Below are 19366 nucleotides of genomic sequence, written 5' to 3' on the forward strand. Positions count from 1 at the left end.
AGTAATCCCGCCATTCCAGGAATTGACCTAGTGAACCTACGCTGCACTCCCTCAATAGCCAGAATGTCTTTCCTCAAATTTGGAAACCAGAACTGCACACAGTACTCCAGGTGTGTCTCACCAAGGCCCTGTACAGCTGCAGAAGAACCTCTTTGCTTCTATACTCAATCCCTATTGTTATGAAGGCAAGCATGCTATTAGCCTTCTTCACTACCTGCTGTACCTGCATGCTTACCTTCATTGAATGATGTACAAGAACACCCAGATCTTTGTCCTGCCCCTTTACCAAAATTGATTCCATTTAGGTTGTAATCTGCCTTCCTGTTCTTACCACCGAAGTGGATAACCATACATTTATCCACATTAAACTGCATCTGCCATGCATCTGACCACTCACCTAACCTGTCCAGGTCACTCTGTAATCTCCTAACATCCTCCTCACATTTCACCCTGCCACCCAACTTAGTATCATCAGCAAATTTGCTAATGTTATTACTAATACCATCTTCTATATCATTAACATATATTGTAAAAAGCTGCAGTCCCAGCACTGATCCCTGCGGTACCCCACTGGTCACTGCCTGCCATTCCGAAATGGAGCCATTTATCACTACTCTTTGTTTCCTATCAGCCAACCAACTTTCAATCCAAACAGCTAACTACTTGCTACCAACTTAATCTCCTTTTGTGCACATGCCCTGGCTCCCGCACATCTGCAGGCCTGTGCCCACTATTAGAAACAACAGCCAAAAAAATGCCACTTAGAATGAATGTCAGCTAATTTGCTTTTAGAAAGTGCAGTTCTTCTTTCCACAATACTTAGGTTTTAAACCAGTTCGTTCCCCATTTTAGTCCACAATCAAAAAGAAAGAAAAATGGTGTCTTTACATTTATAAATTGCCTTCTATAATTTGATAATATACATATATCAGGTTAATGTCACATATCAAATTTATACAATTCAACCCCAAGTTGCACTATAACAAGTTAATCATGCATTTATAGTTGCTTATATTTATAATTTCTACTAAAATAGCGACTTAAATCTTATCATAATTGATTATCTTCTCGCAATACTTCACTTGTCATCCATTCCAACCCACAACTCCAATGTTCCAGTCAATATTTTCCACCTCAGCTCTCCCTCAACTACTTTACAGCCTCATTGTAAAATCCAGACAATGCTGTTAACCATTGTTGATAATAGTACCTTTGCCTGCTGACATTCAACTGTTGCTCCGCCTCTTCAACATCCTTATTTCAAGTATTTCCATCTCAAGCGAAAAAGTCACAAGTCTCAGTGCACAATCAGGAGAAAGTGAGGACTGCAGGTGCTGGAGATCAGAGCTGAAAAAGTGTGTTGCTGGAAAAGCACAGGTCAGGCAGCATCCAAGGAGCAGGAGAATCGACGTTTCGGGCATGAGCCCTTCTTCCTGAAGAAGGGCTCATGCCCGAAACGTCGATTCTCCTGCTCCTTGGATGCTGCCTGACCTGCTGCGCTTTTCCAGCAACACATTTTCAGCTCAGTGCACAATCAGCACAACCAACTTAACTGAAAAGAACCTTATCTCAATGCAGAGTACACTTGCACCCAGAACCTGCCCTACTACTTCGTGCCTTTCATCACCAGTCTGTCCAGTCTTCTACATACTTTAATCTTCAACCTTTGTGGGCCTTCACCTGCTGTTTGAGCTCACCTCATACTCCCCTTTCAAAGCAACACCTCTTCGTGCTTCCGATGCTTTTTCCAGTGCATCAGACCTCTTTCCTTCAGAAGCACAAACACAATCGAAAGAAAAAGCATCTTTAGCTTCTTAATTAAGTATAGTTCCATTAGAAATGGTTCAACCTTTTCATTGCCACTAAGCTCCATTCCTATCTTTCTCAATGTCAGAGTTTACATCTGTCCAGTTCACACATCCTTCACCAGTCTAGTTGGAGTAACAGTAAACATTCTGAAAATGGTATATCAGTCCTACTTACTTCAACTTATCTTTATCGTTCATTACAAGCGTGTCCCAAATCCTCTATTCCAATATTCTGGTCAATCTATTATATAACCCCATTTCAACCTATTCAAACAAACCAGGATTATCATCATATCTCATCACCTTTAGGAGGTTCATGAGGATTTAGACCCATGACCTATCTTCTCTTGTCAATTTACACACTTTCCCCTTGGAGAAACGTCAAATGGCATCGCTTTCACATGCACATTGATAACTCTACTTCTCATTTACTTATCATGGTATTACAACACCGAGGTCAAACTAACTGCAGAACATAATGCGCTGGATAATATGAAAATTCCTCCAGTTCTTCAACATCAAGATTTAGCTTCAGAACCCCTGGCAGTGCATCCACTACTTGGCCACAATCTTACACTGATAAAACTATCTACACTTTGTGCCACTACACATATCTTTGAGCTCTGCCCATTACTCAGTAGTTCCATCCATCAAAGCCATTAATCCTTTATATCCATGCTATCAACACTTACTTTCTCCTCTATTTCGAAACTGTACCCTCGCCTGAGCTTACCTCTCCCAGATACACTCTATGCCTTTATGACTGAAGGCAACTATCCTAACATATGCTTTACTGGCTAAACCTGACCAACCTTCCATAAACCCAATGTCTTCTAAAGTAATGCTGCTGACTTCCTTCACCTATCATCCCTTGTTCAAATCCCGTTATGATTTGCTCCCTTCCATTTCTAATGACATCCAGTTCTGCAAGATGACAAGCTGTGCTCCTATAATTCTGGCCTCAAAATTTTAATTGCTTTAATTAGAGGTCATGTTTTCAGCTTCCAAGGAGCCAAGCTATGAATTTTTGGTCCTAAACCTTACCCCTCTCTTTTCCCTTCAAGAAATTGCTTAAATTGCAAGTCTCTGACCAAGCCAAAATTTAAATTCAGAAAGCAAATACTGCAGAAGCTGCAAATCTGAAATAAGAACAGAAAACATTGGAGAAACTCAGCACGTCTGGCAGCATCGCTGAAGAAAGAATCCGCTAGCATTAAGTGAGATAGGACTCGTCAGAACTCTATAGAGTTTCTCCACCAGTGTGTTCATTCCAAATTTGTGAACACATCTATAAAGCATGAGGCATTTTATTATTAAAGATTGCTTTATGACTAGAAATCATTCTTGGCCTTCAATTCTACTTGTCCCCACAACTGGAAACAAAACCTCTCAATCTTAAAGGGCTCTATTTGGTCACTCCTCAGCCTTCCTTTACTAGGGAAATTAAACCTAGCTTAAAATAGGTATAAGCTAATATCTGAACCTTTTCAAATAAATTTTATTTTTTTTAAATGTCTTCCATGTCTTGCTCTCTTTTTTAAATATGTACAAGTCCAATCCAATCAAGATGATATAAATTCAGCATAAATTTTGTATTAGTCAATTTTGCCATTCTTGAAGTAAATATCAGTGTTCCTTCTAATGGGTCAAATGTCAGATGAAGAGTTATCAACCTGTATGATGGTCTAAATGGCCTATTGTTGTTCTGTAATGTCTATGATTCTATAAATCATCACCTCCACTACAACTACTCAAATTAATGTCTTAGCGAAGGAGTCAACAAACCAAGAGATATGTTATGCTCTGGGTTATGGTATTACAGGAGATTTATTCTACTCAAACTCTTCAATGCTACAGAAAACAATCAATTCTAGTCCATTCCAACCCATGCCTACACAGCAAACCTGAGTGAGTTGCCACAAGAAACATTGCAAATAGATAAAAATCAATTCAAAAACACTGGAAAGGTACATATTCAAATTTTTACCAGTCAATTAAAGTGGATCTGAAATGTACCTTGACATTAGACATCGGGTTTCCCACTGGTGCTGGACCCAGGATTCCAGCCCCTGGAGCAAGTGACTGCTGCGGTGTAGCACAAGGAGACCCCTGCCAAGAGGAAAAATGAATCAAAGTTAGATTCAGAAATTTGGCTAAACTTGTATATCTTGTTGCTAGACAATGAAGTAAATTATATTAGTACTGCCTCAGTTGATATTAGTTATTCAGCTTGACAGTGATCAATCCAGTTAATGTTGACCAGGTTCACTTCAGGTAATGTGGGAGATGAGAAGCAAAGCTGAGAAATAAACAAATCTTAATCAAGTGCAGTGCCAACAGCAAATTTAGTCTCAATGCCCCTGGGTATGGTTTCCGATCCTTTGATGTTGAATGAGGATCTGCACTTTAGGTGATATTTTCACATTTGAATCGGAAGGAACGGATAAAAAAATTAAATATTGTACATTGCTGCTCCAGATGGTTTAACGCTACATCAGATGTTAAGTTCTATAGCCCTAAAAGTAAAATTAACTGAGTTATTTATTTAAAACACATAACAAATTTTTAGAAAGACTACACTCAAAGGAAATTTTAATATAGAATACTATCAAGTGGATCATGGAGCGCAGGATTTAATTCAGATTAAAATTTACTACTCCAGCGAAGCACCCTTTGGGGGGAAATCTTGACACACAATCTCCTCAAAGTAGTTCTTCTTTGTGCGGATCTAAGGAGCCATGGGGGATCAGGCATGAATTTTCCAGTTAGCCCCTTTCCTAATGGTCCGTTTGAGTTCTTTCAATTGTGTGGGAAAGTTGGATGAAGCAAGTGGTTATTCGCTATCGAGCATTTTGAAAGAGTTGAGTTTAGTATCAATATTGATTTTAATTTGCAACTTGATTGAGTTTTTTGAAGATGTGACCAAGAGGATAGATAAGGGCAGAGCAGTAGATAATGTCTACATAGACTTTACTAACCAGTCTACCAAGTGGAATCTACTGAAGGCTTTACTAAAGTTAGATCACATGGGATTCAGGGACAGCTTGCCAACTGGATACAAAACAGGCTTGACGGTAGGAGATAGAGGGTGGTGGTGGAGGGTTGTGACTAGTAGTGTTCCTTAGGGATCAGTGCTGGGTCCACTGTTGTGCAAATAATTTGGAGGAGAATTTAGGAAGCATGGTTAGTAATTTGATGACATCAAAATTGGTGGGATAGTGGACAGTGAAGGAGGTTATTTAAGATTACAAAGGGGCTTGATCAATTTGGCCACTGGGCTAAGGAGCAGCAGATGGAGTTTCATTTTGATAATTGTAAGGTGCTGAATTTTGTTAAGATGAATGAGGGCAGGACTTGCACAGTTAATGGTAGGGCTCTGAATAGTGCTGTTGAACAGAGAAACTTAGAAATTCAGGTACATAGTTTGTTGAAAGTTGCATCACAGGTTGACAGGGTGGTAAAGACCACATTTGGCATGCTCGCTTTCATTGCTCAGACCATTGAGTATAGGAGTTGAGACATCAGGCTGCAATCGTACAGGACATTGGTGAGGCCACTTTTAAGGCCTTAAGACCATAGGAGCCGAAATTAGGACATTTAGCCCATGGAGTCTGCTCGACCACTCGATCATGGTTGATAGGTTTTTCAACTCCATTTTCCTGCTTTCTGCCCATAATCTTTGATCCCCTTGGCATTCAAGAACTTTTCTATCTCTGTCTTAAATATACCCAATGACCTGGCCTCCACAGCCCTCTGTGGCAATGAACTCCATAGATTCACCACTCTCTGGCTAAAGAAGTTTCTCCTTACCTCCATTCTAAAGGGTCTTCCCTTTGCTCTTAGGCTGTTCCCTCAGGTCCTAATCTCTCCTGCCAATGGATACATTTTCCCAATGTCCACTCTGTCCAGGCCATTCAGTATTCTGTAAGTTTCAATTAGATTCCCCCACAACCTCATCCTTCTAAACTCCATTGAGTATAGTCCCAGAGTCCTCAAATGTTCCTCATATGTTAAGCCTTTCATTCCTGAGATCATTCTCGGGAACCTCCTCTGGACCTGCTCCAGGGTCAGTACATGCTTTCTGAGTACAGGGCCCAAAATTGCTCACAATACTCTAAATATGGTCTGACCATAGCCTAATAAAGCCTCAGAAATACACCCCTGCTTTTATATTCTAGCCCTCTCGAGATGAATGACATCATTGCATTTATCTTCCTAATTACCAAACCAACCCGGATATTTACCTTAAGAGAACACTGGACTAGGACTCCCAACTCCCTTTGTACTTCAGATTTCTGAATTTTCTCCCCATTTAGAAAATAATCCAGGCCTCTAATCTTCCTACCAAAGTGCATGACTTCATTCTTTCCCACATTGTATTTCATCTGCGACTTCTTAGCCCACACTCCTAACCTGTCTGAATCTTTCTGCAGCCTCTGTACCACCTGCCCCTCCACTAATCTTTAATCATCTGCAAACTTAGCCAGGTTGCCCTCAGTATAATTAACTATCTCGATTAAGGAAAAGTGAAAAGTTGTGTTCCCAACACAGGCCTAACACAGGGTACTAACCTGAGAAGTCAAAATTACAATGGTGCTGGAAACGCACAGCAGGTCAGGCAACATCAGAGGAGCAGAAAAATTGACATTTCGGACAAAAGCCCTTCATCAGGAAGGACTGAAGGGCTTTTGCCCGAAATGTCTATTTTTTCTGCTCCTCGGATACTGCCTGACCTGCTGTGCTTTTCCAGCACCACTCTAATCTTGACTCTAATCTCCAGCATCTGCAGTCCTCACCTTCACCTCTATCCTGAGAAGAACTCTTATCCCCATTCTCTGGCTATCCGCCAGACTGCCAATCTTCTATCCGTGCTAGTACCTTCCCTCTTCTACCCTTACCTTGCTCAGCAGCCACTTGTGCAGCACCTTATCAAAGGCTATCTGAAAGTCCAGATAGATAATATCCACTGACTGTCCATGGTCTAAGCGCTTATTACCACCTTATTACCACCTCAAAGAATTCTAACAGATTTGTCAGGCAAGACCTCCCCTTGAGGAAACCATGCTGACTTTGCCCTATTTTATCTCACACTTCCAAGTAGTCAGAAATCTCATTCTTCACAATGGACTCCAAAATCTTACCAACGACTGAGGTCAGGCGAATCAGCCTATAACTTCCAGTCTTTTGCCATGCTCACTTCTTAAACAGGGTGGTTACATTAGCTATTTTCTCATGCATCGAGACCCTCCCTGACTCCAATGATACCAGAAAGATCACTACGAAAGACTTGACTGTCTCTTCAGCTATCTTTTTCAGAACTCCAGAGTGTAGCCCATCTGGTCCAGATGATTTATCCACGTTCAGACCTGTTTTTCTAGCACTTCCTTGGTAATGGCCACTGTACTCATTTCTGCTCCTAAACACTCGAATTTTGGGAAATTACTAGTGTCTTCCACTGAAGACTGATGCAAAGTACTCATTCAGTTCCTCAGCCATTTCTTTGCTTCCCATTACCAATTCTCCAGAATAATTTACCAGGAGCTCAATGTCCACTTGTGCCTCTTTTGCTCTAGATATCTGAAGAAACTCTTGCAATCTTCAGTGTGCGGCACGGTGGCACAGTGGTTAGCACTGCTGCCTCGCAGCGCCTGAGACCCGGGTTCAATTCCCGCCTCAGGCGACTGACTGTGTGGAGTTTGCACATTCTCCCCCTGTCTGCGTGGGTTTCCTCCGGGTGCTCCGGTTTCCTCCCACAGTCCAAAGATGTGCAGTTTAGGTGAATTGGCCATGTTAAATTGTCCGTAGTGTTAGGTAAGGGGTAAATGTAGGGGTATGGGTGGTTTGCGCTTCGGTGGGTCGGTGTGGACTTGTTGGGCCGAAGGGCCTGTTTCCACACTGTAAAGTGATCTAATCTAAATCTTCCCGAATATTACTGGCCAGCTTACTCTCATATTTAATCTTCTCCCTCATTATTCCTTTCTTCATCGCCCTTTGTTGGTCTTTGAAGGTTTCCCAATCCTCTGGCTTCCCACCGCCTTTTGCCACATTATATGCCGTATCTTTTGCTTTTATGCCGTCCTTGACTTCCCTGGTCAGTCATGGTTGACTCATCCTCCCGATGGTATGCTTCTTTTTCCCTCGGGATAAATTTTTGCTATGCCTCCCACAAACTCCTGCCATTGCTGTTCCACTGTCTTTCCTGCTAGGCTCCTCTCCCAGTCAATTCTGGTCAGCTCCTTCCTCATGCCTCTGTAGTTGCCTTTATTCAACTGTAGGAGAAAGGTGAGGACTGCAGATGCTGGAGATCAGAGCTGAAAATGTGTTGCTGGAAAAGCGCAGCAGGTCAGGCAGCATCCAAGGAACAGGAGAATCGACGTTTCGGGCATAAGCCCGAAGCCCTCCTTCCTGAAGGGCTTATGCCCGAAACGTCGATTCTCCTGTTCCTTGGATGCTGCCTGACCTGCTGCGCTTTTCCAGCAACACATTTTCAGCTTTATTCAACGTGTAATAAAGTTACATCTGATTCCATCTTCCCCCTCTCATATTGCAGAGTAAATTCAATCATGTTACGATCACTGCCTTCTAAAGGGCTCCTTCACCTTAAAGCTCACTTATCAAGTCTGCCTCGTCGCACAGCACTAAATACAGAATTGGCTGTTCCCTATTGGGCTCCACTACAAGCTGCTTCAAAAAGCCATTTCATGGACATTCCACAAATTCCTTTTCTTGCGATCCACTACCAACTGGATTCTCCCAGTCCCATTTTCACTAATAAAGCATACCCACCCCCTCTGCCTGTCTTTTTGATAGGACATATATCCTTAGATATTTAGCTCCTAGTCCTGATTATTTTGCAGCCACTTCTCCATGATGCCCACCTCATCATACCTGCTAATTTTGATTTGTGCTTCAAATTAATTTACTTTATTTCTTATACTATGCGCATTCAGATACAACACCTTCAGTCTTGTAATTGACTGTTCCTCTTCTCATTGCTATTCATTTATCCAGTGTGTTTGAAGTTTGATTCCTGACCTTCGCCACACTGTCCTATTGTGTGATAAGACTTTAATATCCTCTGTTGAGTTCTTCTTTCTTTTCATATCTTTCAATGCAGAATCCACCACATGTTAACCTGTAGCTTTGCTTCCCATTGCTGTCATTATACTTTTTGGAGTTTTTCCCTTCCCTTTCCTCCATGACACAACACCCGCGCTCCCCCCACCCCCAACTTCCTAGTTGAAAAGTTCTGTTGACCACCCTATTTACCCTGTTTGCTAGAACACTGGCACCAGTGGTGTCCTGCTCTAATACTGATACAAGTGCCCATGAAAAGAAACCCCTCTTTCCCGCACCACTTTTTTAGCCATATATTTACTTCCCTTATTCTGGTGTCTGGTTGAGAAGTGACCTTTTGGAGTGCTGTATACAGTTTGGGTCACCCTGCTGTAGGAAGGATATTATTAAAGTGGAGAGGGTATAAATAAGATTTACAAGGATGTTACCAAGACTGGAGGGTTTCTTTTACTCATTCACAGGATGAAGGTATTTGATATTTGAGCGGCATGGTGGCTCAGTGGTTCGTACTGTTGCCTCACAGCACCGGGTACCAGGGTTCAATTCCCGCCTGAGGCGACTGTGTGGAGTTTGCACATTCTCCCTGCATCTGCGTGGGTTTCCTCTGGGTGCTCCGGTTTCCTCCCACAATCCGAAGATGTGGAGGTCAGATGAATTGATCATGCTAAATTGCCCATAATGTTAGGAGCATTAGTAAGGGGTAAATCTAGGCTAGGGGAAGGGTCTGGGTGGGTTGCTCTTCGGAGGGTCAGTGTGGACTTGTTGGGCTGTAGGGAATCTAATCTAGATAGATCAGCATTTATTGCCCCATCCCTAATTGCCCTGACGGCAGTTAAGAGTCAACCATACTGCTGTGGGTCTGGAATGTCATGTAGACCAGAGCAGGTAAGGATGGCAGTTTCCTTCCCTAAACGATATTAGTGAACCAGACGGGTTTTTCTGACAATTGGCTTCAAAGTCATGGTCATCATTAGACTCTTAATTCCAGATGCCCTTTTTATTGAATTCAAGTTACACCATCTGACATGGCAAGATTCGAACTCAAGTCCTGCAGCTAACGGCTGGGTTTCTGGATTAACAGACCAGCGATAATACCAATTGGCCATCACCTCGCCTGAAGGTTTGAGTTATAAAGAGAGACTGGATAGGCTGGGTCCTTTTCTTACTGGAGCATAGGCCAGAAGGTGACCTTATAGGAGGTTTATAAAATGATGAAGGGCATAAGTAAGATGAATACCTAAGGTTTTTTTTTCTCTAGGGTAAGGAAGCTCAAAACTAAAAGGACACATTAAGGTGAGGGGAGAAAAATTTAAAAAGGAACCTGAAGGGCAACTTTTCCCACACAGAGGGCGATTTATATATGAAAAGAACTGCCAAAGGAAGTGGTAGAGACAAGTGCAATTGCAACACTTTAAAGACATTTGATTAGGTACACGAATAGGAAAGGTTTAGAGGGATATTGCCAGATGCAGACAAATGGGACTAGTTTAGTTTAGGAACCTTGGTCGGCATGGACAAGTTGGATCAATAGGTCTGTTTTGACCCGTTTTGTAAATTCTTGGTTGTCTCTTTAGACTTGGCTGCAGCTCCCATCTTTGTTCTTCTCACCCACTACTGGTGCTGAATTTGACCAAAGAGTGTCAGGGAAATAGTGCGTTTAGGTACTTGCCAATTAATCATCAATATCATTCAAACTTTGCAGTATTCATTAATCCTACCTTGGTGGTTTGGCCACTTTGAATGCTTCCAGGGTAATAGGTTTGACTTCCAGCATAATACGAAGGCACCACTTGCACTGCCATACTATAGTCCACATTGGTATTTACAGACGTGTGCTGGAAGGAAATTACAACTTAACAGCTTAGCTTTGAGTTTTAGGAATATGTGGCTCAATGAAACTGTTGCTTTTTTAGGCATCTCAATCCACCGTCTCAACAAATTGCACAATAGTAGCTCTCAGCAGGCAAAACAAATCTTACACATTGAAATATATAAAATAATGCACACGTGCTTAAAGTGGCAAAAACAACCCAATCTCTCCCTACCATCCTCCACTTTCACCACCCACCCCCACCTTTAAAAGTGACTAAATCCCTGTATCCACCTTCACCAATACAGAGTTAATTACTAGTGCAGGGATGTCTAACATACATGCTGTGGTCTCTTATGATTGCTTTTGCTACATTTGAAATAGGACACGATTCTCTTTGGCACCACTTATTTCAAACGTTGAGCAACTGAGTATTTTCACACCCTTCCCCTACATTTTGCCACACTGCACTTCCAGTACTGCAGTCAAAGTGCAGCATTCACTTAGCAGTGAGCAGAGTTGAAAGGGAGTTAAAGATGGAGCAGGAAGGCATGCTGCAAAGGTCTTCTGTCAAATGGTGACTTAAAGTCTAAGACTGGGGAATTAACATTAGAAATAGGGAAATGACAATTTAAATTAATATTTTGCATCAGTTTTTACAGACTACACAAAAAGCATCCCAAAAATAGTCAAAAAACAGAGTCAAAGGAAGGGAGCAACTTCAAACAATGACTATAACAGTAATAGTACAAGTATGTTAAGAAAATTTGATGCAGAACTAGGTTGGCCCCACCATCCCTCTCCTAATTATTTGCTACTCTAATCCCCTACCCAACCACTACTCCTCACTCACTTCTCTCATTTGTTACCAAATTGGCTTCAAGTCCACCAAAACACTGAATACTGAATTCTGAACAGCACTGACTCCCTCTGTTCCAGCCTGTGTTGGTTCCTTTATTGGACTGCGCTGCTTCAGATGGGAAGACTCCTACCCTATAAATTCACATGGGAAACTTCTCCAAAATCTATGTGGCCAATTCCTAGTCTGATGTGGATCAGAAATAGGGATTTTGATGCAGCTCTGAAGATTTCTGGCCTTTGATTAAACGTTCTGTGTTACTTAGTCTACTTCAGTAGTTTTTCCTGTACACACCAATTCCAAAGCATTCTTTACTCAAATATCATAATGGCCTAGAATATGTCCCCTTGCCTTTAGTCAATTCTATACTGGAGACTTCAGTTACAAAATAGCAGAGACTTGTCCAAGAAAAACTGGAGTCAGCAGAAGAATTAATCATCACTGAAATCATGCTCCCTTTGCAACAGCATTTAAAAGGCAAGTCGAGGCTGCAGCAATGCTCATCTCTCCATTGGAATAATGTAACCAAAATTTGGTCCTTCATTTATCTTTATCTTGAGGATTTCCCTCAATATGGATCAATGTGCAATTTCTTATATGTTTTGTCTAATTTTATGGCTTCTGTACTACTTCAAACAATAGTAAATATTGTTACCTTTCTTGCACACTTTATCTGTCAGACTTTATCATCTGCCTAAATTTAATTGTTATTTCTTTCCAGCTCCAATAAGTCATCACACATCTTTAATACTCTCTCTCTTTAGCCTGTCTACAGCCTTCTTTAATTGTGTTTCAATTTAATTATGTTCAAGTATTTCTTTCCTTTCTCGATCATTGCTCATGTATCACCTGCAATTAAGGGTCTAGTTTTGCCTTTCATTTTGATAATACTTCCTTTGCAGCCTACCCTTTTACATTTTTCTATTTGCTTTCATAGAAAGAAACAATAAGACATTTCAACTACCGTACCATCCCACTGGGGCGGCACGATGGCTCAGTGGTTAGCACTACTGCCTCACAGCAGCAGGGTCCCAGGTTCCAGCCTCGGGCAACTGTCTGTGTGGAGTTTGCACATTCTCCGTGTCTGCGTGGGTTTCCTCCAGGTGCTCCAGTTTCCTCCCACAGTCCAAAGATATGCAGGTCAGGTGAATTGGCCATGCGAAATTGCCCATGGCTATAGGTGCATTAGTCAGAGGGTAGTGGGTCTGGGTGGATTATTCTTCAGAGGGTCGGTGTAGACTGGTTGAGCCGAAGGGCCTGTTTCCACACTGTAGGGAATCTAATCTAATCAAACTAGGAACAGGAGTAGGTAATTCAACCTCAAGCCTACTGCGCCATTTAATTATGATCATAACTGATCTCATCCCAGCCTGCTCCCCATAATCCTTCGACCCATTACCAATTAAAAATGTCTCTGTCAAATCCATAAAATGGTCTGTCTTGGTATCCACTGCATTCTGGACTGGTGAATTCCACAGATTTACAACTCTGAGAAGTAACTTCTCATCTGTTTTAAGTCTACTACCCCCTTTCATAAAACTGGGACCTCTCATTCTAGACTGCTCCACATGAAAAAAACATCCTTTCCCTAGTTATTTTGTCAATCCCCCATAGTACCTTACATCTCAATTTAATCTTTTCTTATTCTTCTAAATGCCAGACAGTATAGGCCTAAATTGCTTAATTTGTCTTCAAAAGATAAAACCCTTACCCTCTGGAATCAACGTAGTAAACCAACTGTGAACTGCCTCCAATACAACTACATCCCTCCTGAAGCAAGGGGGCCAAAACTGCTTACAGTATTCCAGGTGTATTCTCCCTAATGCCTTGTTCAGCTGAAACAACACCTTCCTAGTTTTATACTCTATACCATTAGGAATAGATGTCAAAATATCACCTTCTTTCCTTATTACCTGCTGCACCTGCAAACTAGCTTTCTGTGATAAAGCAGAAATTGGTGAAAGAGAGTAGATTTAGACCTGAAGTAGGAACAAGAGAGGGAACATTTAACCTAAGAACACTCTTGGATAACATCTAGAAGTAAACAATATTTACATATGTTTCAGACTAAGTATTTGATCTTGGTTATCACAAAAAAGGTATTGAAATGTGAAACTGACTGTAAAGACGAGATTTAATCAGAATTTTTGAAGGCAACTTACAATATCTTGCTTGCATTCTGACAAGATATGAAATTCAGTGGAGCAAGAGGCATTGTGGTTGCTTTCATCTGAAAATGTTTTCAGCCTTCAAAAACTGATGCTTGCTCTCAACTGGTTAATCAATGAGTATCTCAAATTATTAAATCTTATTCAATTCTTAAGTCATAAAATAGCATATTTTGAGCAAGTAGTGAGGGGAGGATAAAAGATGCAGATTAAGAGGCCTACCTGCAATAAGACCAGCAGAGTAGCTTCATGAATCATGTAACATGAATGCAGGAAAAACAGCTAATTGACAAGAATTGTTGAGTATTGAATCTGATTGTTTATATCTCTAGACTTGCACCCCCTCTTAAAAGAATAGTTTAAGTAGAAAATTGATACCAGTGCAAAAACAATTACAAAAATGTAAAAAGCAAGGATACTAGGATACCACAGTAGTAAAGTAAAAAATAAATTCTATGTAATGGCAGGAAAGGTGATGTGTTCCTGCTCAGCATGTGGGAGCTGCTGAACATCAAGGTGATCCAGAATAAATACATCTGTATTCAGTGTTTGCAACTCATTAAGCTCCATTTCATAGCTGAACAGCTGTAGACTATGCTGCAGACATTGCACCACATCAGAGAAGGCAGCATATGGATAATTTGTTCCAGAAGACAGTCACACTCCTGATTAAGGAACCCAGAATTTGGACAGGGTCAGAAAGGTATGACCCCAAGTCAGGTATAGGAGCAGAGTTGGTGGCATTTGAGGAATTTCAGCCCTTGCAACTGTTCAACAATTACAAGGTTTTTGAAAGCTGAAGGGCAAGGGCAAGAGCAAGAACTGCAACACATTGACAACGCACTACATAATACAGTGAACCATTCAAGATCGGGAAGGAAATAGAAATGTATTAGTAGAAGAGGACTGTATAACTAAAAAGACAGATTCTGTTCTCTGAAGCCATCGACATGCATCTCGACGACTTTACTGCCTGTCTGGTGCCAACATTAAGGACATCCCCTCAGCGCTTTAGAAGGGAGGGGTGGGCTCCAGTTTTCATTAGCCAGAGAGTCAGTGATATACAGCACAAAAATAACCCTTCAGTACAACTCGGTCTATGTCCGTCAGTTATTTTAAATTCATCTAGTCGCATTTGGCCCATATTCCTCAAAACCCTTCCTATTTCACTCACACATCCAAACGCCTTATAAATGCTGTAATTGTACCAGCCTCCACCACCTCCACAGCTCATTCCATACACACACCACCCTTTGTGTGAAGTTGCCGCCCTTTGGTCCTTTTTAAATCTTTCTCCTCTCTATATTTGGATTTGGATTCCACTACACTGGGGAAAATACCTTAACTACACGCCGTATCCATGTTCTTCATGATTTTATAAATCCTTACAAGTTAACCTTTTACCCTCCAATGCTCCAGGGAAAAAAAGACTCAGCCTATTCAGCCTCTCCTGATAGCTCAAACCCTCCAAGCCTGGCAATATCCTTGTAAATCTTTTCCAAATCCTTTCGAGTTTCGCAACATCTTTCCTATAACAGGGAGGTCAGACTGTACGCAGCATTCACCAAGTGGCCTAACCAATGTCCTGTACAGCTACAAAATGACCTCCCAACTCCTGCACTCAATGCACTGACCAATAAAGGCAAGCACACCAAATACTTTCTTCACATCACCCTATCTACTTGCAATTCCACTTTCAAAAACTATGAACCTGCACCCCAAAAACTCTATTCTATAACACTCCCCAGGACCTTACCATTAAAAGTATAAGTCCTGCCCTGATTTGCCTTTCCAAAGTGTTGCACTTTGCACTTATCTAAATTAATCTCCATCTGATCAAGGTTCTATTATACTCTGACATAACCTCCTTCAACGTCCACTATACCACCAACTTTCGTGTCATTTTACTAATCATACCTCCTACATTCACATCAATATCATTTATATAAATGATAAAAAGCAGTGAACCTGGGTTTCATGTTGGAACCACAATATTTACAGGTCTAGAAGAGGTGCTGCTGAAAGAATTTGAAGAATTAAAAGCCAAAGTCAAACCGTCCATGTAATAGTCTCTCGACTATCCTATGCTAATTTGGCAGAGGTAAATAAAGTCAGAGTTAAACATGTCTCTCAAAAGATCAGCATTGGAGAAATGGGAAACTAGCACCAGAGCTGAGTAATAGGTAGTTGTTCTAGTGGAATGGGCTTCACTAGTCCAGGCATGGGTGTCCTGAGAGTGAATAACTAGGGCTGCACAAATTAAATGGTGGTGGTTCTGCAGAGAGGATAGATGGGCTTGCAAAGATATGGCACCATTGCACGGCAGCTGTTTAGAAAATACCCAAAATGGGACAGAAAGCAACCGAGAGTATGTAAGCAATATTAAAAAAAAGGTCAAGGGGGAAGAAAATGGTAAAAAGGCAAAATTAATGGATCTTTACTTAAATTGAGGTTAATGGCCATGATTGTTTCACCTTAACAGAAACAGGTACAAGAATATCAGAATTGAGAACTAAGAATTCTGAGGTGAGACAGTTTTGAAAGGACAGATAGGAAGGAAGAAGGTGATAGGTTAGCATTTTCCAATCCAAAATCATATGGGTGGCATTAAGAAATAAAAAGGGGAAGGAAATACAGGTAGATCTACTTACAAAACTAGGAAAGGCCTTAAAAATATTGCAGATCAAGAAAGAATGTCCATTGTTTGATTCCTTTTGATGTTCATCCTCAATAGCAGCTGAAAGAAACAAGGCTGAGATTGAAGTGGATTGCGTCGTACCAGAAGTAGATACGTTTGTCTGTTTAGTAGAAATTATAACAGAGGATGGCAGCTGGGACACAGGAATTAGAAAGAAGACAAATAGTTGGAAGCCATGTTACGAAAATGAAGAATGTGTGAATAAAAAAACTCAAGCTTATAATAAAGACTCAGCAGAGGCTACATTCTGCTTTTCTGTATGTCTTAGAAACTTAAAAAAATAAGAAGTGAGGATGGAAAGAGAAACTTTTGAAATGTGGATGCCAAGATATATACCAAAAATGTCAATAAAATGAATAAGACAAGAGGCACGTAAAGAACACCAAAAAAGTGACATACAAGTCTTCTACTATAACTTGCATTTCGTCAGCTTGAATTAGCTCTAACGCAATTGTCAAATTGTGGACATTGTTTGTCCAACACAAACTTTCTACTGAATGGGAACAGAGATTTACTATTAACAATTTTCTAAAGCGCAAAGATGCAGAGGAACACAACTGTTGCATTATTGCAGAATGACCTCTACAGAAAATGACAGTATTTCAGTCATTAGATCACAGCTAAAAAGTTATAGATCTCTCTTCTAAGATAAAGTGGGCAGCAGAAGCAGCAGAGGATCAGCTAATTAACAGGAAACAGAGTTAAGGCAGATGAGTAATTTCTAGGATGGCACGTTGTAGTAAGTGCCACAGGAATTTGTATGAGGATATCAAGAAGATATAAAAGATCCATGGTGTTTTTTTTCCAAAGAGACACAGGGTATTTATACTGTGCAGTCTGGAGTGTATTCTTACCTTTAATCAACATGACAAAATCCGTTCTGATCATTATCACACTGTTGTCTGCAGGAGCTTGTTGTACACAAAATTTTACCATCTTTTTATGATGCAGCAGTGAATACACTTTAAAGATTATTGCGCGTGATTTGAGATGTCCAATGGTTATGAAAAGTACTATAAATACATCAACTTTGTTTAAAAATTCAGTCAAAAGTCTGAACTATCACAACTGAATGAAAGATACACTCATTTTCTTCAGGTTTAAACTGATGAAGGAGAACTGAAAAGCTTCTCTGAATCTCATTCATACTCCCAAACTGCTCAGCTAGCTGAAAGCAACTGCTGTTGGAATGCAGAAGACTTCTGTCATCAGAAGTTACTAGTCCACAGATCAATTATCCAAAACTCCCACTGTGCACATCCCTTCAGTTCCAGTTCATCTGCAACCAAATTTTAAATCACTGCTTGAACAAGCAGCTTTGTAAATGGTGTTTCTAAGTTTCAAATTACTTGCTTTCAAAACATGCAGCAATTCTTGATTTTAAAACAGTTCATTTCTTATTTCAGTCCACAGTTAAATATACTGCAAAATAAAAATATACCTTGTCAGCTTCCACCTAACTGTGGATGTTCAACTCCATCTCACCATTACTGTCTTTAATGCACGGTTGCCACTTTGCAACTAAGGCACCAAATTTAGATGAAAACAATTTCTTGCAAGATTGTACATTGGGAATACTAATATTATATTCAACCTTATCAAAAGACCTTTGCCATTATCTCTAAGTCCATCCTTAGCTACTCACTCAAGTTGCTAAAGATTAGAAGGCAGCTTGCCATTTAAATTAATGGAAACTTGACTCTATAATTAAACAGGACAGAGATTTGAAGCTCATTTCCACCATTTCACAGTTGTTCCAGATTTTTGCAACTTTCAGAGCCATCCTAACCATTATCAACTTTGCAATCACATCAGAACTGATTATTCCAACATCTTTCTTGGTCTCATGGAGAACAGAAGACTACATATACAATTGCCAAATTTTCAAAATTCACAATATCCTCTGCGTTAAGGCTCATTCACCTATCACATCCAAATTCCATGAGCTATTCTGCATTTTCATTCAATCACATTCAAAATCCTTGTTAAAGTCTAAAAATGCTTTACAGTATTGTCATATTCTACATCATAAATTTCCAAATTTTACATCCAGTCCTGAGAATCACAGCCAATATGCAAAATATTGATTTATTTTCCTCCAAGTTGTTTCCATAAAATAGACAATAGGATCCAGAAGTTCACTTTTCTTGAAAAGCAACCACCAAAACAAGGATGGGTAGAGAAAACAGTTTTGAAATTTCATCAGTGTTTTGTACTTTTTGTTACAGTAAACAAGCAAAGTTATCCTTTACAAAGAGTTTCATCTGTAGAGAGTACTTGCAATTACCTTGTCAATCAAAAATGAACTACTTATGAAGTTAAGACAAGTAGTACATTGACAAATATATTAAATATGTTTTCTGGATTTTGCCAAATATATAACTCCCAAGTTGATGAGATGATTGGTGTGGTTAAAATAAAATAAATTCAAGTCGCTAAATGTGTGAAGACAGTTAGTTACACTCAAAATGCAGTGGGTCTATACCTTGGCAACAGAAATTGCAGATGGGATATTCAACATTCCTTCATGCATACAGAAGCAAAATTAAACATTAATTAGCATAAATCCTGGGCCACTTGTCATGTTCTTGTAATCAATATTAAAACCAGCAATGCAATTAGGAGCCTTTCATTATCAAAGGGCCAAGGAATGCACTTTTAAAAAATGGCTTAGAAGGGAACGTGAAAAATTAATCTCGCATATAAAAAACTATACAATTATGGAGCAAAAATGTACAATACAACTAAATTGGCTGAAAAAGTCTAAATGAAGAACATCTATTATGCAAAATGCTCAAGAACTGGTAGTGTGCTTTATTCAAAAGGGTCAGTTAAAGGATAGAATTTAGGGCAATTTTTATTCAGTCTAATATTTAGAAAGGAAGACATTACAAGTACACACCTCCCACTTCAACTAAAAGTATCTCTTTTTAAAAATGCATGGAA

At 40.2% G+C, this 19366-nt stretch overlaps 1 protein-coding gene across 1 annotated transcript in view; it reads right to left on the reverse strand.

Annotated features, from left to right (window-relative positions):
• The window catches only part of raver2 (ribonucleoprotein, PTB-binding 2), a 107301-nt gene that overhangs the window by 16055 nt on the left and 71880 nt on the right, over positions 1 to 19366 (reverse strand). Inside the window, exons 14-15 of the mRNA XM_043699444.1 lie at positions 10604 to 10720; positions 3825 to 3917 (exon numbers count right to left, since the gene is read on the reverse strand). Of these exons, the coding sequence (XP_043555379.1) occupies positions 3825 to 3917; positions 10604 to 10720 (210 nt within the window). The remainder of the gene's footprint in view (positions 1 to 3824; positions 3918 to 10603; positions 10721 to 19366) is intronic.

The sequence above is a fragment of the Chiloscyllium plagiosum genome, chromosome 11, assembly GCF_004010195.1.
Source record: "Chiloscyllium plagiosum isolate BGI_BamShark_2017 chromosome 11, ASM401019v2, whole genome shotgun sequence".
NCBI lineage: Eukaryota > Metazoa > Chordata > Chondrichthyes > Orectolobiformes > Hemiscylliidae > Chiloscyllium > Chiloscyllium plagiosum.